This window comes from Grampus griseus, assembly GCF_964374135.1.
Source record: "Grampus griseus genome assembly, chromosome: 2".
NCBI lineage: Eukaryota > Metazoa > Chordata > Mammalia > Artiodactyla > Delphinidae > Grampus > Grampus griseus.
This window is the reverse complement of record NC_139018.1, coordinates 152,190,611-152,212,978: the sequence shown is the minus strand read 5'-3', so window position 1 is coordinate 152,212,978 and position 22,368 is coordinate 152,190,611. Positions and strand designations below refer to the sequence as shown.

The window sequence follows — 22,368 nt, the reverse complement described above, 5'->3', positions numbered from 1 at the left end:
TTGTGTGGGATGGATGGATAGGAAAGAGGGAGGAAGAGTTAGGAAGACTGGAGAGAAGAGAGATCTTAGGGCTGAAGGGGACCTCATGCAACCAAACCCCACATGCCCCAGTATAGTCTCTTTCTCCACATCACGATGTTTCTATTATTTCATCTTGTAAATTATTGACACTCAGGACAAAGACCAATGAGGGTCCATAAGTGTCTTTAATATCATAAATTGTACCCATTTTAGAGCTCTTACTACATCCATGAGAAATATTTTCTAAGGCTTCTTATGCACCACAAAGAAAGCATCCTGGGTTTATTTAGCAGTGTACTCACTGAGGCGGTAGGAGATCCTTGAAAGACATGGAATAATTAAAACTGGGGGAGGTCATCCGGCAGGTACACTGACACCGAGATTGGCCTTAAGAAATTATTCAACTGCCCATTGTAACTTTACTGGCCTAAACTTTGCATTGGCCACTGAATTAACAAGGGGATTCTATTAGTTTCCTTTTTCTGACCACTCATGATCATCATATTAGTTTTGAAGGGTTGCCGTAAGAAATTAGCACAAACCTGATGGCTTAAGCCAATGGAATTTATTCCCTCAGAGCTCTGGAGTCCAGAGGTCCAAAATCAAGGTGTCAGCAGGGCCACGCTCCCTCTGCAGGTTCTAGGGGAGGATCCTTCCTTGCCCCCTCCAGTTTTTGGTGGCCCCAGGTGTTCCTGGGCTTGGGGTCACTCCAGTCTCTGCCTCAGTTTTCACAGGGCCTTCTTTTCCCTGTGTCTTCCCTGTAGGTCTCTTACAAGTCCACCTGACATTGGATTTAGGGATCACCCAGATAATCTCAGATGATCTAATTTCAAGATCCTTAACTTGATTACATCTACAAATACCCTTTTTCCAAATAAGGTCTCACTCACAAGATTCCAGGGACTAGGACATAAATATCTTTTTATTGGGGGGGGGAGCCCACTAAACCCACTACAACTGGTAACGAAGACGGACCAGCCACTAAACACACAGCCTTGGTTAAGCATTGTGGTGGATGCAAAAGCTACAGAAGTCCCAACCTCTGGATCCATAATTAAGCCACTTTCTGGATTTTTATTTTGGGTTTTTTTGGAGGTAAAATGTAAGTACATGAAAAGACACAAACAGCATACTCTAAAAAAAAGTCTAAGTGAATGAGATTCTAATTACAAGTAAGTGTCGGGACTTCCCTGGTGGCACCGTGGTTAAGAATCCGCCCGCCAGTGCAGGGGACACAGGTTCGAGCCCTGGTCCGGGAAGATCCCACATGCCACGGAGCAACTAAGCCTGTGTGCCACAACTACTGAGCCTGCGCTCTAGAGCCCGCGAGCCACAACTACTGAAGCCAACATGCCTAGAGCCCATGCTCCGCAACAAGAGAAGCCCCACAATGAGAAGCCCGTGCACCACAACAAAGAATAGCCCCCGCTCACCGCAGCTAGAAAAAACTCACAGGCAGCAATGAAGGCCCAACGCAGCCAAACATAAATAAATAAAATAAATAAGTTTATTAAAAAAAGAAGAAGTAACTGCCAAAGGGAAGAATAATGAAGGTATCATCAGAAATGGGTGAGGGTGTGCCAACAAAAAGAGATAGGAGTAAGGAGGTCGAGTGGAGGAATATTAAACAAATTGTGTCCAGCTTTTCTGGAAAGGCCGTTGTTGGCAGTCGCAAGAATTGAGGCCAAGAGATGCAGAGAAGCAGGTGGCAACGTCAATCATCTACCATTACTGGTGGCATCGTAAAAGCGGTGGCATCTTAAAAGATGCCTCAGCCCTGGCTTAGGTTAAACGTAAAACCAAGGAGCCGGAAAATACGCAGACGTAGAAGCAGCAGAATCTAGAGTCTCAAGTCTTAGAACTCTTAGAACTGAAAGGGACCTTAAGATGATCTTTGATCGATGACACTGGACCCAACGCCTATATCTGAAACCACTTACAAATGCCTTCATGTGGATGACCTCACTGGATGCTCACAAGTTCTGTGGGATAAGCAAGGCAGGCACCACTGGACCCATTTTATGGATGAGTCATTAAAGGATCAGAGAGGAGACATGGCTTGGCCGAGCTACTTAGGAACAAAACTTGGATTTGGAAGCTGTTTCTTCTGGCTCCCACTTTGCCTCTTCCAAATGGAGAAGCTTTGCTTATGTTGACAACACAATGGAAAGAAAGGCTTCCACTGAATTCTCGGTTGTACCTGATGCCCCGATGTGCAGCCCTTTGGGCAGACGGGTGCTTCCAAGAGCCATGCCAGGTGACCTGGACCCTGAAGGCCCCTTCTGGGTCCTGGTGTCCTGTGAGGTACCTGTGAACACTCTGGCCTTTGGGTCCTGTGGCTTCTCCAGCTCGTCTCCCTCTGCCTTCACCCCTTCCTGCCCCTCAGGGTGTCTGGCTCTGCATGGCAGGCCTTCTAGACCTTTCTCCTTCTGACTTAGATCTCTCAAAGCTTCAATGACCTCCTCTCTCCCAGCCCTGTAGACACCCTGCCCACTTTAGAGGGTGGATTGAAAATTGAACATGAAACTTTCCTAGCTTGAGGCCTAGAGAACATTCATTTTTAGAATTGACTAAAATGTACCCTTGCAATCACAGAAGACTCTAGGTATCTCAGCAAGACCAGTTCAATGCGAAAGACCGGGTGAGCATGGTTTAAGGGGATGTAAAAGAGGGTAAAGCCTGGCTTTGCTGGGATAGATTGTATAATTTTAAGAGCCTTTGTTTTCCATTAGATAAATACGAATAAAAATAGTGATTCCAGATCAAAGGGCTATTGTGAGAATCAAATGATAAAATGCATGTGAAAGAAATTCCAATATTAGATATTATGTTCATTATCCTTTTGAGCTATGTACAGTACTGCAGCTGGATATCTGGCTCCCTAGTGATGACCCTAAAACCATCCTTCAGCCAGATTTCTAGGAACGTACATACGTGGCTGCGAATGATGCAAATATGTTTCATATAGCAGAAACTCAAAATGATATCACTATCGCATAGAGTGTGGATTAGGAAATGAACCTGCAGTTTTAGCATAAGGAGTTAAACATGACCTATAATTGGACTTATTGGAATATAATCCATAAGTCACAATGAAAGTGGATTTAATTAAAATGAAGGAACAAGGCAGAAGGCCTGCCTACAGAGAAGACTTAGACATATTGGAAGTTTTCAGTCCTAATAATGAAAGTGCGACAGCATTTGAATTAGGATGGGAGAAACAGAACCGAAACTGATCTGAATGTGAGACACACATACATGTATCCTGGAGGTATCCATGCACCTGGTCAGACAGAAACCATCGTTGATGCATTAGTGACAGAGGTCAGCAATGCAAGAGGTCAGCTCTGGGGAACACCTGCTAGCAGCATTTCTGCACCAAAACAGAACTGCATCCCATGCTCACGTCCTCTGGCTAATTTACTCACAGAAGGTGAGAAAGCAACAAAAGGGAACCATTACTTGGGACTTAGTTGTAGCTGATACTCGCTGGTGGTGAGATGGTCACTGGTTGGGGATGAACTCACTCAGATGGTTATGGAATGACAGCAACACGTGTTACACTCGCGTCAGAGCATCACAGCACAGCAAGTACCAAGCAATACGCTTTCCGCCCTCGTGAAGCTTAGAGTGTAACAAAGGAGATAAAACAAATAGTGACGGGACTTTAGGATACGGGTATCGATTACAAGCATCATACAACCACTGAAACCTTTGCTTAAGCAGAAGCTAAGCCTCACTGACAAAGCAGAACCGAGAACGCAAACCCATCAGAACCGAAGTGGCTGCTCTCTCATTGGCTGGGCTGTTCTTCGGGTTCATGCGGCCTCTGTCTCTACTCCTGGCCGAGCCACTTCCGTCTCTTCTTTTACAGGCTGGTTTTCTGTCCCTCCAAGGGCATGGTGGAGGGCGCGCCACAGCAGCCCTATGCATCAGACACCCAGCCGAGACGGACGAGTGCCGTCATGCTGCAACCTCAGCAAGTTTTCCCCAAGAAGAATCCAGAGTCAGGCCTCCACCTGTGGCTCAATCAACAGGGGCGGAGGAGACAGAGCTACTTGCCAGGCCCTTTGGGAGCAGAATCTCTGAGAAGGAGATTCTGAGCATCTTCTCTTAGAGGAGGTGCAGAACAAGGCAACAGCAATAGCTCTTCTCTCCCAAGTCGTCTTAGCTCATTAAGGAAGGCAGTGGTAGCCACCGCCCACCACATATCCTAGACTTAAAGGAGTTTTCACAAAGCTCAGAAATTCACGGCAGATAAAGGAAGAGAAAGCTGGATGTTATATAACCGACTAGAATTCATAAAATGCCACTGACTAAAGTCGATAAAAGTTTAAAGAAACTCATGTCAAGTGTCATTCCTGGATTATCTTTTTAAAAAATCCGTTTCGCAGGTACAGGATGACAGGAAAATGGTATAATGGTAGTTTGTGCGGGGGGGGGGGGCGGGGAAGGACACCTGGAGGTTATAGTTTACAGTGAGTTCCATATTAAGCATCGTTGTGAGGGAGCTTCTAAAATAACTAGTGCAGCCACGGTGCTCAGAGGCAAGAGGACTAGACCAGAAGCTCAGGGTGCCACCGCCATCTGCACCTGTGAGATCACGTGCCCGGAAGACACCGCTTTCATTCTGAGAACCATCTTTGAAGAAGAAAATGGACAAATTCGAGATATGTGCAGGGCAGGGGCCGGAATGTTGCAGAGTCTGAATACCATGCTGTGTGGAGGAGTAAAGGTCCTCAACTTGGTCAAGGAAAGACAAGAGAAAGCTTGGTGTCACTTTCCAAATATCCAGGCGGTCACGTGTGGTAAACAGGCCAACAGGTAAAGTCACAGGGAGGCATAGTTTGGCCCGTGTTTTTAAAATCGTGTCACCACTTACACATCCCTAAAAAATGAAGTGGGCTGCCTTACAAGGATACTGGTTCTCTGAGGACAGAGGAAGTCATTGACACGGTGTTCTGGTAGCAGATGGATTCTGATTCTAGAATTAATCTGGGTTAGGGACATCTTTCCTTAATTGGTCTTCGAATTAGGTGCAGGATAATTTATCCACAAACACAGATACTTAGAGAATGGCATAAAATGAGTATATTTCTAGGCCTTTCTTCCTTTTCCGTTACCCCCAGGAAAGGTACTGGGATTAAGAGCCTCAGGTCTGTGTCTTGTCCATGGTATATTAGCTGTACTTCTTGGCAAGTCAGAAAGGGGAATCGGTAGCAGCCAGCCATTCCCTTGAAGAGTCAGTTTTATCTACACCCCTACCTTGGACGGAAGTGGATGGGTGTACGTGTTGTGTAGTACTGAATACCACCCTACACCAGACACGTCACCAAACACAGCCCCCACGACATTTCATCACCAGCGTATTCCTTTCCATCCAGGCTTTGTTTCTTGAGGGCCCCTCTTAACACTGAGGGATGCTACTCTGCAGAGATAGCGCATGACCTTTATGTGGCCCCATCTCGGCACCTGCTCCGCCAATCATACATGAACTATGAAGGGAGCTCTGGAGATGGGCCACGTATTGATACAGAAGATACAGAACTCGGTCAGAGCCAGGCCCAGAGAAAGCCGACCTGGACCACGAGGGGCTGTACTGTACGTCCAGTCCTGGGCAAGAGACGCTGGTCAAGGAGGAAACACCAAGGACGAGAAGCAGTGACCCTGGAGGAGACAGGAGGACCAGCAAAGTACCTACTCATTGCCCTTCAGGCTGTGACGGGACGTGCAAGCCCTCATCACAGGGCAAGTCCATGTTAACAAAACCGTGTGTTATTAAAGTGCGAATCTGATTTGTTTTTCAGGGACCTGAAGCTTGATAACATCCTGTTAGACAAAGATGGACACATCAAAATAGCGGACTTTGGGATGTGCAAGGAGAACATGCTGGGGGACGCCAGGACCAACACCTTCTGCGGGACCCCCGACTACATCGCCCCGGAGGTAGGACGCGCCGCTCTGCACCCACCCGTACAACTCCGCCTCCCCGGGGCCAGCACCACTGCTTCCTTCTCCCCTGAAAATGAGAAGACCTTAAACTATTTTCGTTCAGGATGTGTATTTGCTTTTCGGAGTATTTGACAAATGCAGCTGCACCTAGGCGCCGCTAGTGTCGCACTGGGCGCGGTACCCGCGCTAACTCCTGCACCTCGCCAAGGCGTGAGGGACCCAGCAGGCCCTTCCCATCCTGGCTCTCCCACCCCAGCCTTAAAATATAGTCACTCTGCTCAGACCAAGCAGAAGAAGCAACTGGTGAAGAGCCAGGCGGACACTGAACAGGCATCTACCTAAGTCCAGGGGTTTCATTGTGGGGCCAGAAAAACCTAAATTGTGGTTTCCAAGCTGCTACTGTGTGAGCCTGGAGAGGTCCCACTTCTCTCTCCTGTTCCTGGGTCCCATGGGAGAGCCTATGAAAGTTTAAAAACAGCAACAGAGAAAACAAAATAAGCCGTTGCGCTCATATTCTGAGCCCCTGGAAGATCAGAGTTTGCTCAGAAGGCCTCCATCAACGCCAGCTGCCCACCCCAGGGAGACGAGACACTGCCTTTCCCCCTTGGTCCTTCCCGCAGCACAAACTTATCGCGGCTTTTCTATCTTTGGGTCTCTCTGAACTACTGGGTGATTGCTCTAAAGTCAGAGGCTGTTTCTTATTCGCTTTCTAAAAACTTTCTTTTGAAAGAATTATAAATTCACAAGAAGTTGCCAAAAATAGTACAGAAATGTCACCCATATCTACCCTTCCCCTACTGGTTCCAGCTTACGTAACTATGGTACAGTATCAGAACCAGGACACGGATGTTGTTACAAGGCGTGTAAAGTTTTGCCCCACTTATCGTATGTGTAGATCAGTGTGATCTTATCCACTTTTATATCCAAGGACAGAGCTCAAGGCTCGGCACATTAAGGTGCTAATAGATAGCTTTTCAAAGAGTGAATGAACAACTACTGATAAGTGTGTGAGTGGTGACGGCTGTCTGATGGATAGACAGCGATGGGCCTCTGGTTTCCTGGGCAAAACAAATTCAGCAGCAGATCCCTGTCATAGCCAAAGTAACCGTAGCCTCCTCAGTCTAAGAAACAGGAGACTCTGCCCTGTACGTATGTACTTAGTTTAGATTTCCCCTTGTTTAAATTCAAGCTTGGCCTCTGGTCAGCAAGAAATCATGGCTTTTACCTGTCCTGTCTATACACGCCTTATGCCAAACCCTTTCCCAGGCAATCCTTCCTTCCCAATTCTGTTTCCTTTGGCATCTTCCAGAATTTACCTTCAGAGACTGGCTTCTCTCTGCAACTCCAATCTCATTCTCTCATCTTCAAGCCTGCTTGTCTTCACACAATTCCGCCCCTGGCCCTTTGTTCTCCCTGTGCCTTCTCCATGAACAGCTATATCTATGACTATGATTTCAACTCCCAAATCAGTATGACCAGCCCAAACTTCTTGCTTCAGACCTGTATGTCTGTTTTTCTGCAGAGATCTCCAACTCACTGTCACAGGCCATTCGATCGTAACAGATCCCAAACCCACTCTCTGTTGAAACTGCCCCCACACACACATGCACACACCCTTCTCCTTTATCCCTTTCTGGATGAGTGACATACACATCCATCCGTCCAGTCCCCTAGAGCCAGAAAACTGGAATCCTCCAAGTCTTCTCCTTCCTTCTTACCCCTCCCAAATCCAAACACCAAGACCTTCTAAATATAGACCTCAGGGGTTCACACATCTGTTTTCATGCCTCCCCAATCTTGTGATTGTGCTAAGAATCTCCCTTCTTTTTTGATCCTCCCTTTGGGGATTAAATCAAGCTTCTCCAATCCCGCCCCATCTTCCAGTTGCTGCCCTGGTCCAGGCCCTCAGCACCTCTGGTCTGGATCCTGGTGATGCCTTTTGACCCAGACTTTCCTCTCTATGACCACCCAACTGCCAATGCATCATCTTTACATATTTTCAAACTTTCTGATCTTGCTCCCTCATCAGTTAAAAAAGCATCCCCGGCACATGTATATTTATTATACATTATCACCAACTAATGTAGTCTGTTATCAAACATGCAGAAAAAGGAACAGGCTGAACTCAAGATGAAATAAAGTTTTAAATAACTAAGTTGTATTCTATTAATAGCACATTTTATGCTTTATTAAAATAATGAGGCTAAATAACTTTGTAAAATCTTGGTTTAACCCTTTATGATTCTGCCACTCAAAAGTCTGCTTGGTTTCTTTCAATTGCTGGTTTTATTGGCTCATAGCCGAGAAAGAGCCCTCACAAAGGCACACTGGAAGACAGATGCTACAGTATGTCCGTAAGGCAAGGTTCGTGGCTGGAGAGAGTGGATATAAGTCCAGAATGCACGACAGTGTTTTCTGATTTAGCCAGCTTCCTGTCACAACTAATGAGACGGTCACTGTTTTTAGCTTCGTTATAACGTGACAAAGAGCTGGTACTAGGAGGACGGAAGATCTCTGCACTTGCCGTTTTCTACTCTGCATTGTTAGCATGGTCTTCAATCCAAGTCTCTTTTGCAGATCACTTTTTAAGGACGTTCCAGTTTGCGAAAATGAGTTCAGTTCAAACAGAACCCACCGATCCCCTTAACTGGGCATGCAACGCAAATGACGCACCTTAGGATAAGAAGTAATCGTAATAGTGACGCACCTTACGATGTGCCCAAGACGAATGCTCTAGCCAATCCACCACCAACTCCTCCCGAGATGAGGCTTCCCGTTCCTCCCTTGGAAAACCTAGTCACTGGTCAAATTTCTAAATGAGGGCATCAGTGCCACTACTGGAAGTTTTTAAACTCGAATAAATACAAGTTCTAATATTTTCTTCCCGTATCTCGGCGTTACACCGTCTGGGTGCTCCCTGGGGTGCATGCCCTGTTCTGAGGGCCGCTGTTCCGCCACGTCACCAGATCTACCTCTCTAACGGGAAGACCTGTCACGCCACGCCTTTAAAAATATTCAGGAAGTCCCCACTGTCAGCTGGGTACAAGCCAAAACCCCAAGAGAAGGTCCTTAATATGTCCTGAGACATCCGTTTCCTTCTCTCTCATATCCCTTAGCCGTGCCCTCGGAATCCTTGGTCTGATTTACTCCCACCTCCAAAGTCATCTTCTCCCTGAAGGTGCCTCTGGCTTCTTGGAATAATCAGTTGTTTCCTCCTCTGTGCTACCACAGCCCATGTGTAATCCCATTTGCCAGTAAACTGAATTTCTCACAGCTAAGGACCATGATTTATCCACCTTAGTGTCTAGTCTCCTCCTCCACAGCTCAGAGCACCCATCACCTGTTCCGTGAATGACCACACCAAGACATGCACCCCAAATGCCCATCTCTGAACATGTGCTGGAGATGGGGCCTTTTGTCTCTAGCCTCTCCCTTTCCCATCAAAATCCCACCCATTTTCCAAAGCTCCACTCACATCATCTCCGTTGCGAAGCTTTTCCTTTATCTCACTCACTGACCCATTGCCCTCTCCCCGGGGACCTCAATGATATGGGCGGAGGGCCCGAAACACAAAAAACAAGTGCATTCAGGGCAGCCTCAGGAACGATGCATGAAAAAGCAGACTGTGCTCCCTCAAACCAGGGAATAGCCTCACCAGCCCACGTCTCCCGAGACCTTCCCCAGAGCTCTGTGGTTCCCTATGTCACGGTTATAGGACCGAGGGTCTAACGTATAATTGGAGGTCCACACTCATTTTGACAAAGAATAGAAAATAGTTAAATAGGGAGACACCCTACTTTCCAACATCTACTAGCCACTTAGTAAGTCCAGGTGGAATTTCAGTAGCTAGAAGCAGCTCCCTGGAGAAAGCAGGAGTCACTCGGAAACCAGAGCCATAGAGGCATTGGTGGTCACTTGGTTTCTAAGGACGCTTTCCCCGCTGTGCACATCATGTAGTGAGCCATGTACAGACCTCAGATCACTGGCTCCAAGAGGTGGATGGAACTGTAGCTTTCTCTTACTCTAAGAGAGAAAGAGGGACTCTGACGTGAAGTGGTAACGTCATTATCATCTGAATTATTTGAGTAAAGATGGGGAGAGAACAGGACAAAAGACAGCATGGCCATAAGAAGGCACCAGGGGCTGAGATAGAAAAAGAGCCACTCCAGCCATTGTTTCTACACCAATTTCTTTTAAAATACAGACTAATTTGAGCATGAATTAGATCGAAGTTTAAATCCTGGAAACATTATAATAGAAAAGGAACATTATGTAGTAAAATCCCAAGAGACCACGGTCCAGAACATAGCTTTCAACCCACTAACCAGGCAACCTTAAAGAAGACACATAACCTCAGTCACCGTCCTTTGTTAAATAGGGATAACGGCACCTACCCCAGAGGTGCTTACAAATAAACACAAAGTATGGGAAACACCCAGTACACCTCAGCAGGCATTTGCAGACATTCTGTTCATACAGTGTATAACTGAGTGTGAATCGGCATTTTGCTTCTTTCTCCTAACTTAAGACTGAAATTCTTTACTAACATCCCCTAGCCTTGGAAGACTTAATTTCTACCTCAGCTGTCTCCTATCCTTCCAAATTTCTTTCCATTAATCCACCGAACGAAATTGCTTACCAAGATGCGATGCTCAGGGCAGCTTCTGGTTGCCTTGGGCTCCCTCTTGTGGCACATCCTGGGAATTGCGTGTGAACCGGGCCCCACTTAAGGCAAACGTACCTGAACTAAGATCGCGCAGTGTGTGCATCTTTATTTTATCATTCTCCCGGGGTCTACTTTTACACTATTCCTTAAGGCTAAGTTTATTTTTTTTTTACTTTAGAATTAACCTCAGTGTTCAAATATTGAGTTAAGGCCGGTAGATAGCATTTTTATACTGGAAGTCCGCAGCAGACTGCAAAATTCTGTTTGCAACTTGATCTTTATTTTCACAAACATCTATCAGCTTGTTATCCTAGTCTCTCTTGGCATAGTCACAAAATTCGACTCTTCGTAACCGTGACTAGTTAGGTTTAAGGGGTGGACTTGGTCAGATGACCCCTTTGGCTGCCTGATTAGCTACAGAACTTTATGCAAAGACTCAAGACCACAGAAGTCCATAAAACACATGGGTTTGATTTAGATATTCACCTCAGAGGCACTGAAGGGCTTAGATACACATCAGCTCTCTTAGGTCTGAAGCTACCACCCATGGGCTCCCATCACAGACAGGAAAATGAAGAGCTGATGGTACAATTTAGTTTTGCTTAAGGCCAGAGGGGGGAAGAAAGATGTTGAAATGCAAAAATGTTGCTTAGCTTTGGTACTGCCCACTTATTTCTATCCAATCATTAACTTCACAAAAGCTACAGTTTTCAGTGTAATCTTTGCTAAAACCATGCACTGTTCTTCATCAGTTATGTCCTGAGTGGCCCTGAAAAGTCCATGCAGGGTTTTCAAGTCAACCTCGTTTCGATTAATTATGTCTCTGCCTTTTGGTCCCACAGATCCTGCTGGGTCAGAAGTACAACCATTCTGTGGACTGGTGGTCCTTTGGCGTCCTTCTCTATGAGATGCTAATAGGTCAGTCACCTTTCCATGGGCAAGATGAAGAGGAGCTCTTCCACTCCATCCGCATGGACAGCCCCTTTTACCCACGATGGCTCGAGAAGGAGGCTAAGGACCTTTTAGTGCAGGTAAGACGTGAAGTCAAGGAGACCTTCATATGATTAGTATTAGGTTTTCTGATCAGTGTTCCCATTCATTTCTAAATTCTGATTTATACATTGTAAACAGTAATTGTGTCAAACAAGATTTAAAGAGGCTGCTCACCATCTGTTTTAACTGAGGCACCAATAGGATGAACCTTAGAAATCAAAACGAGCATAAGATAGACCCTCACATGCAAAATTTACAAAAGAAATGCCCAGAAACCAGTTCCATGACTCTTGAATGGCCTTGCTTTGAGATGTAATTGGTCTGTTGAACAAACAACTTTGGGCTTAAAATTTGTTTCCCATAGTCCCTATTCAACCTATTCAGTCCACCTGAAACTGTAAAATTCCTAGAAGAAAACATAGACCGTAACTTCATCCGCATCCATCTTAGCAGTGTCTTCGGGGATCTGACTCCACAAGCAAGGGAAACAAAAGCAAAGATAAACACATGGGACTGCATCAAACTAAAAAGCTTCTGCACAGCAAGCGAAATCATCAGAATGAAAACTCTGTACGGGACAAGATACTTGCAAATCATATATCTGATAAGGGATTAATATCCAAAATGTATAAAGAGCTCATACAACTCAACAATAAAAACAACCCAATTTTAAAATGGACAAAAGAGGATCTGAATAAACAATTCTCAGAGACATACAGATGGCTAATAGGCACATGAAAATGTGCTCAACGTCACTCATCAGGGAAATGCAAATCAAACCCACAATGAGCTATCACCTCACACCTGTGAGAAGGGCTCTTATCAAGAAGAGATAATAAGTGCTGAGGAGAAGGTGGAGAAGAGGGAACCCTCCTGCACTGTTGGTGGGAATGTAAATCAGTAGAGCCACTATGGAAAACAGTATGGAGATTGCTCAGAAAGTTAAGAATAGAACTGCCACACACTCATATGGTATTCCACTTCTGGGTATTTATTCGAAGAACATGAAAACACTAGTTGGAAAAGATCTATGGACCCCTATGTTCATTGCAGCATTATTTACAATAGCCAAGATATGGAAACCACCTAAGTGTTTATCAATGGATGGATAGACGAAAATGTGGTATATATACACAATGGAATATTACTCAGCCATAAAAATGAAATCTTGCCATTTACAACACCATGGATGGCCTAGAGGGTGTTAAAGTTCATGAAATAAGTCAGACAGAGACAAATACCATGTGATTTCACTCATGTGGAATCTAAAAACAGGGAACAAACCCAGTAAAATAAAAACAAGCTCATAGATCCAGAGAACAGATTAGTGGTTCCCAGACGACTAGGGGTTGGGGAAGATTGGGCAAAGAATGGGTGAAGGGGGTCAACGCTGTGGTGATGGATGGTAACCAGACTTCAGTGGTGATTAGCTGTAGTGATTATAGCACTGCACACCTGAAACTTATCATTAAAAATCTTCCTCTGCCCCTGGATGAAGACTTGGATAGGATGCGTAACTTTCTGCTCACTCTTGGGGAAAAGACAAACTTCTTGTCACTCCTAAGTCATGAAACACTGTCTCAGCTGAGAAATTGAAGCTGTTCAGTCCAAGATATAAGTCGTCATATCAGTCTTAACTCAAAAGACTCCCACTCCCTTTCCTCTGGCCAAGTTCATGGCTGGCAGCCACTCGCCTTGGAGAAGGGAGTACGGTCATAGTGTGTCTACCGCATGTATGTTCTCTTCCTCTCCAGCTCTTGGGTTTCTGTTTCAGACCAAACACACAGAGAGGCTGGAGGGATTATAAGGAGAAAGGACTGCTCTTATATGGCTGAGGGGCTCCCTGCTCTTTGAACCTGGTGGGTTTTAAAGCCAAGGCTTTGGGACCTCCCTGGTGGTCCAGTGGTTATGACTCAGCACTTTTCACTGTCGTGGCCCAGGTTCAATCCCCGGTCAGGGAACTGAGATCCTGAAAGCTGCTCAGCATGGCCAAAAAAATAATAATAAAATAAAGCCAAGGCTTTGTATGGGATTCTAGCAGGTGTTCTGGAAATACCTATAACTGGGAACATTTTTAGCTGAAGCTTTTGACGTAGAGGCTGCTCAATCCATTCCACAGCCCAGCTTCTGTACCAAACTCTAAGCCACCAGCACTCCACCCCGAGACTCACTGCCTGCTGAGTGGGCAATCTCACAGGCAGTCCTTCAGATGGACGCAGACCAGCTCTCCTGCCGTGTTCCCTACCTGCGTCCATGGGAAACACTGATGTATTTTTCATCCTGAATCCTTGACTGTTACCATCTTAGCAGGAATCTCCAGAATTTACCAGCAAAGCCGGAGTCACACACCGCCCATGATAACCCAGGATCGATTAAGAACTGGCACCCAGAGCTACAGATGTAAACCAGACTCCAAGAATCACTAGCCATAAACCAGGAGCTCCCCGGGCGAACTAACACAGAGGAAGCACCTGAAAGCCATCATTAAAGATTTCAGAGGAAGCACCTGAAAGCCATCATTAACGATTTACACTTTAAGTCCCAGTTTACCTTTTTTGAAGATGCAAAATGCCATCTACAGTGTGATTGTAACAAGTTGTAAAAAAAAAAAAAAACCCCAAAAAACTCATGCTAATTACATATCATAGTAAGCACCTACATTTATTGAGCTGTCCCAGCAACTATGTGGATCAAAAAGACCTACAAATGTTACCAAGGCCCAGAAAATCTAAAGTGGACCGAGAATGCAGGCGTTTTGAACAAAACAGGGTTTTGATTTGTGGCAACTCATATCAGCTGGCTAAAAAAAGTCATTTAGGGAAATAATTTTTAGCCCTGCTCTTCTCACAGTGAAAAGGGGGCTAGGATAAGATCTTTCAACATCAGACGCTATCAATGAATTTTAAATCCAAACTTATAAGATTACCCAGCCCATCTTTTTTCTCATGAAGAACTCAAAATTCAATTTAAAGGGCATAATACACTTCTCCCTCTCTCATACAGCTATCAGCTTGTCTAGGGTTATCTGAAATGTTGCAGCAACTGTGGACTTCTCCCTAAAGAATCAAGATCTTGAATCTGAAGTGCTGACAAAGCCCCAGGAGGAGACCCAGCCCAAGGCTGATGGTATTTAAAAATCTGAGCCAGTACCCCTCAGCTTTCACTTTCCAATTGATCCGAACAAGCAATAAACTTAGAAAACTCCACAAACAGCCAATTAAATTCACTTTTAGTGACTGGACAAAACATCTATAAAATGAAAGCTAATTTAATAATTAACCAGTTTTAAAAAAGAGAGGACAAGAGTAAAAATAAGTTAGCAGGATGGGAACTTAAAACAATTTTGCTTTCCATAAGGGCAACTTCAGGCATTGTTACAGTTGCTATGTTTCTTTTAACTGGCTCTTGGAAGGATTTAATTGAGGTATGTTAGTTGGCTCTAGCTGCCATAACACAAAATATCATAGACTGGGCGGCTTGGACAACAGAAATTTGTTTACTCACAGTTCTGGAGGCTGGAAGTCCAAGATCCAGGCCCAGCAGGGTGGGTTTCTGGTGAGAGTCCTCCTGGCTTGCATACGGCTGCTTTCTGGTGTGAAAGCTCTGGCGTCTGCTCAATCCGTGGCATGAAGGCTGCACTCAGAAGGCCTGGGCCATCAAAACTCACTGGTAAAAGGAAACGAGGAGAAAGCTTGGGGAGCCTGGAGGCCCTGCAGCCGCCATTGCAACCGACCTTTACCGTAATGCTGAACAGCTGTGCCTCCCAAACCCGGCTCCTCCCAGCTCAGCAAAGGGAGAACACCTGGCAAGGATGTGGTGGAGGCTTAACTGGGTCCAGGTGAAGGTAATGGAAATAAGTTCAGGGAAAGACGCTGGGAGTGGTGGTTTCCAAAGGAGAGGGAGACTGGGGAGGAGGAAAGGATTTCTTCCAGTTGGAGGAGAAAAGTTGCACAGTGGTGTGTGTGGAATATTATGCAGTCATTAAAAGGATGGAACTATGGACTCATACAGCAACTTGGATCACAAGGGCATTAAGCAGAGTGGAAAAAAAAAAAGCCAATCTCAAAAGGTCACATACTGTATGAGTCCACGTATGTATTAACACTCTTGAAAGGACAACACTGTGGAGATGGAAAGCAGATCAGTGGTTGCCGGGGGTCAGGGGTCAGGGGTCATGGAGGCGGGGGAATGACTGTAACGGGGACCCCAAGGGAGACCTTTGTGGTGTTAAGACTCTTCTGTATTCTTTTTGTCCTGGTGATTATCCAGGCCTACACATGGGATAAAATGACACAGAACAAGACACACACAGTGTACTGGTTTTGATATTGTGCTATCACCATATATGATGGAAGCATTAGGGGAAACTAGGTAAAAGGTACACAGGGCATCTCTGTACTATCTTTTCAACTTCCTGTGAATCTATATGTATGGTCTGAATGTTTGTGTCGCCCCCAGAAAATCATATGTTGAAGTCTTCTAACCCCCAATGTGATGGTTATAGGAGGTGAGGCCTTTTGGTGGTAATTAGGTGTAGATGAGGTTAAGAGGGTGGGGCCCCCATGATGGGATTAATGCCCTTATAAAAAGAGGGAGAGAGAGAGATCTCTCCCTCCAAACACATGCACCAAGAAAAGGTTTTTACTAACCTCTGCCCACCAGAGCAAAAGCCAGCTCTACCCACCACCAGTCCCTCCAATCAGGAAACTTCCACAAGCCTCTTAGATAGCCTCATCCACCAGAAGGCAGACAACAGAAGCAAGAAGAACTACAATCCTGCAGCCTGTGGAACAAAAACTACATTCACAGAAAGATAGACAAGATGAAAAGGCAGAGGGCTATGTACCAGATGAAGGAACAAGATAAAACCCCAGAAAAACAACTAAATGAAATGGAGATAGGCAATCTTCCAGAAAAAGAATTCAGAATAATTATAGTGAAGATGATCCAGGACCTCAGAAAAAGAATGGAGGCAAAGATCAAGAAGATGCAAGAAATGGTTAACAAAGATCTAGAAGAATTGCAGAACAAACAAACAGAGATGAACAATACAATAACTGAAAGACACACTAGAAGGAATCAATAGCAGAATAACTGAAGCAGAAGAACGGATATGTGACCTGGAAGATAGAATGGTGGAATTCACTGCTGCAGAACAGAATAAAGAAAAGAGAATGGAAAGAAATGAAGACAGCCTAAGAGACCTCTGGGACAACATTAAATGCAACAGCATTTGCATTATAGCGATCCCAGAAGGAGAAGAGAGAGAGAAAGGACCTGAGAAAACATTTGAAGAGATTATAGTCGAAAATTTCCCTAACATGGGAAAGGAAATAGCCACCCAAGTCCAGGAAGTGCAGAGAATCCCATACAGGATAAACCCAAGGAGAAACACACCGAGACACATAGTAATCAAATTGGCAAAAATTAAAGACAGAAAAATTATTGAAAGCAGCAAGGGAAAAATGACAAATAACATACAAGGGAACTCCCATAAGGCTAACAGTGGATTTCACAGCAGAAACTCTACAAGCCAGAAGGGAGTGGCATGATATACTTAAAGTGATGAAAGGGAAGAACCTACAACCAAGATTACTCTACCAGGCAAGGATCTCATTCAGATTCGATGGAGAAATCAAAAGCTTTACAGACAAGCAAAAGCTAAGAGAATCCAGTACCACCAAACCAGCTCTACAACAAGTGCTAAAGGAACTTCTCTAAGTGGGAAACACAAGAGAAGAAAAGGACCTACAAAAACAAACCTGTAGTAAATAAGAAAATGATAATAGGAACATACATATCGATAATTACCTTAAACGTGCATGGATTAAATGCTCCAACCAAAAGACACAGGCTCACTGAATGGATACAAAAACAAGACCCATATATATGCTGTCTACAAGAGACCCACTTCAGACCTAGGGACACATACAGACTGAAAGTGAGGGGATGGAAAAAGATATTCCATGCAAATGGAAATCAAAAGAAAGCTGGAGTAGCAATACTCATATCAGATAAACTAGACTTTAAAATAAAGAATGTTACAAGACACAAGGAAGGACACTACATAGTTATCAAGGGATCAATCCAAGAGGAAGATATAACAATTATAAATATATATGCACCCAACATAGGAACACCTCAATACATAAGGCAACTGCTAACAGCTCTAAAAGAGGAAATCGACAGTAACACAATAATAGTGGGGGACTTTAACACCCCACTTACACCAATGGAGAGATCATCCAAACAGAAAATAAATAAGGAAACACAAGCTTTAAATGACACAATCACAGATAGATTTAATTGATATTTATAGGACATTCCATCCAAAAACAGCAGATTACACTTTCTTCTCAAGTGCACACAGAACATTTTCCAGGATAGATCACATCTTGGGTCACAAATCAAGCCTCAGTAAATTTAAGAAAATTGAAATCATATCAACCATCTTTTCTGACCATAGCACTATGAGATTAGAAATCAATTACAGGGAAAAGACCTGGAAACAACACAAACACAAGGAGGCTAAACAATACGTTACTAAATAACCAAGAGATCACTGAAGAAATCAAAGTGGAAATAAAAAAATAGCTAGAGACAAATGACAATGAAAACACGATGATCCAAAACCTATGGGATGCAGCAAAAGCAGTTATAAGAGGGAAGTTTATAGCTATACAAGCCTACCGCAAGAAACAAGAAAAATCTCAAACGAACAATCTAACGTTACACCCAAAGGAACTAGAGAAAGAAGAGCAAACAAAACCCGAAGTTAGCAGAAGGAAAGAAATCATAAAGATCAGAGCAGAAATACATGAAACAGAAACAAAGAAAACAATAGCAAACATCAATAAAACTAAAAGCTGGTTCTTTGAGACAATAAACAAAATTGATAAACCATTAGCCAGACTCATCAAGAAAAAGAGGGAGAGGACTCAAATCAATAAAACTAGAAATGAAAAAGGAGAATTTACAACGGACACTGTAGAAATACAAAGCATCCAAAGAGACTACTACAAGCAACTCTATGCCAATAAAATGGACAACCTGAAAGAAATGGACAAATTCTTGAAAAGGTATAAACTTCCAAGAGTGAACCAGGAAGAAATAGAAAATAGGAACAGACCAATCACAAGTAATGAAATTGAAACTGTGATTAAAAATCTTCCAACAGGGCTTCCCTGGTGGCGCAGTGGTTGAGAGTCCGCCTGCCAATGCAGGGGACGTCGGTTCATGCCCCGGACTGGGGAGATCCCACATGCCGTGGAGCGGCTGGGTCCGTGAGCCATGGCCACTGAGCCTGTGCATCCGATGCCTGGGCTCCGCAACAGGAGAAGCCACAACAGTGAGAGGCCCGTGTACGGCAAAAAAAAAGAAAAAAAAAAAAAATTCTTCCACCAAACAAAAGTCCAGGACCAGGTGGCTTCACAGGTGAATTTTATCAAACATTTAGAGAAGAGCTAACACCCATCCTTCTCAAACTCTTCCAAAAAATTGCAGAGGAAGGAACACTCCCAAACTCATTCTATGAGGCCACCATCACCCTGATACCAAAACCAGACAAAGATACTACAACAAAAGAAAATTACAGACCAGTATCACTGATGAATATAGATGCAAAAATCCTCAACAAAATACTAGCAAACAGAATCCAACAACACATTAAAAGGATCATACACCATGATCAAGTGGGATTTATCCCAGAGATGCAAGGATTCTTCAATATATGCAAATCCATCAATGTGATACACCCTATTAAAAAATTGAAGAATAAAAACCATATGATCATCTCAATAGATGCAGAAAAAGCTTTTGACAAAATTCAACACCCATGTATGATAAAAACTCTCCAGAAAGTGGGCATAGAGGGAACCTACCTCAACATAATAAAGGCCATACACGACAAACGCACAGCAAACGTCATTCTCAGTGGTGAAAAACTGAAAGCATTTCCTCTAAGATCAGGAACAAGACAAGGATGTCCACTCTTCCCACTATTATTCAGCATAGTTTTGGAAGTCCTAGCCACAGAAATCAGAGAAGAAAAAGAAATAAAAGGCATACAGATTGGGAAAGAAGAAGTAAAACTGTCACTGTTTGCAGATGACATGATACTATACATAGAGAATCCTAAAGATGCTACCAGAAAACTACTAGAGCTAATCAATGAATTTGGTAAAGTAGCAGGATACAAAATTAATGCACAGAAATCTCTGGCATTCCTATACACTGATGATGAAAAATCAGAAAGAGAAATTAAGGAAACACTCCCATTTACCATTGCAACAAAAAGAATAAAATACCTAGGAATAAACTTACCTAGGGAGACAAAGACCTGTATGCACAAACTATAAGACACTGATGAAAGAAATTAAAGATGATACCAACATATGGAGAGATATACCATGTTCTTGGACTGGAAGAATCAATATTGTGAAAATGACTATACTACCCAAAGCAATCTACAGATTCAATGTCATCCCTATCAAATTACCAATGGCGTTTTTTACAGAACTAGAACAAAAAGTCTTAAAATTTGTATGGAGACACAAAAGACCCCGAAGAGCCAAAGCAGTCTTGAGGGAAAAAAAAACGGAGCTGGAGGAATTAGACTCCCTGACTTCAGACTATACTACAAAGCTACAGTAATCAAGACAACATAGTACTGGCACAAAAACACAAACATAGATCAATGGAACAGGATAGAAAGCCCAGAGATCAACCCACACACCTATGGTCAACTAACCTATGACAAAGGAGGCAAGGATATACAATGGAGAAAAGACAGCCTCTTCAATAAGTGGTGCTGGGAAAACTGGACAGCTACATGTAAAAGAAAGAAATTAGAACACTCCCTAACACCATACACAAAAATAAACTCAAAATGGATTAGAGACCTAAATGTAAGACCAGGCACTATAAAGCTCTTAGAGGAAAACATAGGAAGAACACTCTTTGACATAAATCACAGCAAGATGTTTTTTGATCCACCTCTTAAGAGTAATGGAAATAAGAACAAAAATAAACAAGTGGGACCTAATGAAACTTAAAAGCTTTTGCACAGCAAAGGAAACTACAAACAAGACGAAAAGACAACCCTCAGAATGGGAGAAAATATTTGCAAACGAATCATCGGACAAAGGATTAATCTCCAAAATATATAAACAGCTCATGCAGCTCAATATTGAAGAAACAAACAACCCAATCCAAAAATGGGCAGAAGACCTAAATAGACATCTCTCCAAAGAAGACATACAGATGGCCACGAAGCACATGAAAAGCTGCTCAACATCACTAATTATTAGAGAAATGCAAATCAAAACTACAGTGAGGTATCACCTCACACCAGTTAGAATGGGTATCAGAAAATCTACATACAACAAATGCTGGAGAGGGTGTGGAGAAAAGGGAATCCTCTCGCACTGTTGGTGGGGATGTAAATTGGTACAGCCACTATGGAGAGCCGTATGGAGGTTCCTTAAAGAACTAAAACTAGAACTACCATACGACCCAGCAATCCCACTACTGGGCATAAACCCTGAGAAAACCATAATTCAGAAAGACACATTCACCCCAATGTTCATTGCAGCACTATTTACAATAGCCAGTACATGGAAGCAACTTAAATGCCCATCAACAGATGAATGGATAAAGAAGATGTGGTACATATATACAATGGAATATTACTCAGCCATCAAAAGGAACGAAATTGGGTCATTTGTAGAGACGTGGATGGATCTAGAGACTGTCATACAGAGTGCAGTAAGTCAGAAAGAGAAAAACAAATATCATATTTTAACACATATATGTGGAACCTAGAAAATGGTACAGATGAACTGGTTTGCAGAACAGAAATAGAGACACAGATGTAGAGAACAAACGCATGGACACCAAGGGGGGAAAGCCACAGTGGGGAGGTGTGATGAATTGGGAGATTGGGATTGACATGTATACACTGAAGTGTATAAAATGTATGACTAGGGCTTCCCTGGTGGCGCAGTGGTTGAGAGTCCGCCTGCCGATGCAGGGGACACGGGTTTGTGCCCTGGTCCAGGAAGATCCCACATGCCACGGAGCGGCTGGGCCCGTGAGCCATGGCCGCTGAGCCTGCGCGTCCAGAGCCTGTGCTCCGCAACGGGAGAGGCCACAACAGTGAGAGGCCCGCGTACTGAAAAAAAAAAAAAAAAAAGTATGACTAATAAGAAAACAAATCAGTAAATAAATAAACATAAGAATAAATAAATAAAAAAGAAAAGGCCATGTGAGCACTGAGCAAGAAGACGGCCATCTACAAGCCGGGGAGAGACGCCTCACCAGAAACCGACCACGTCAGCACCTAGATCCCGGACTTCTCACCCCCAGAGCCATGAGAAATAAATGTGTGCTCTGTAAGCCTCCCAGTCTCAGCCCAAGCAGACTGAGACACTGTAATTATTTCAAAATAAAAAGTTGAAAACCAAAACTACATCTAAGGCTAAATTCCAGCAAATACGAAAAAAACAACAAAAAAAGAGAGAGTCAGCTGCAGTTTCAGTGGCAGGAAGAAGATTTGCTGTGAGAGTAGAAAGTGAGTTTGGTGACTGGAGCAGAGACCGAGACAGTTAAGGATAAAGACGGTGAAGAAAAAGGACTCGCTGGTGAAAGAGGTTTTAAACCCCCGTGGAAGAGTCTGGGCTATTCTTTCTCCTGTGAGTTAATAAAAATTCTCTGTTCTTGTCCATGAAGAAGACAGC

General features: G+C 43.7%; 1 protein-coding gene across 6 annotated transcripts in view; it reads left to right on the top strand.

Annotated features, from left to right (window-relative positions):
• Positions 1-22,368, top strand: part of PRKCQ (protein kinase C theta) — a 159,321-nt gene that overhangs the window by 128,325 nt on the left and 8,628 nt on the right. For all 6 annotated transcript variants that reach the window (XM_082649703.1, XM_082649705.1, XM_082649706.1 and 3 more), the window contains 2 exons: positions 5,829-5,967; positions 11,482-11,670. In XM_082649703.1, coding sequence (XP_082505829.1) covers positions 5,829-5,967; positions 11,482-11,670 — 328 coding nt within the window. The remainder of the gene's footprint in view (positions 1-5,828; positions 5,968-11,481; positions 11,671-22,368) is intronic.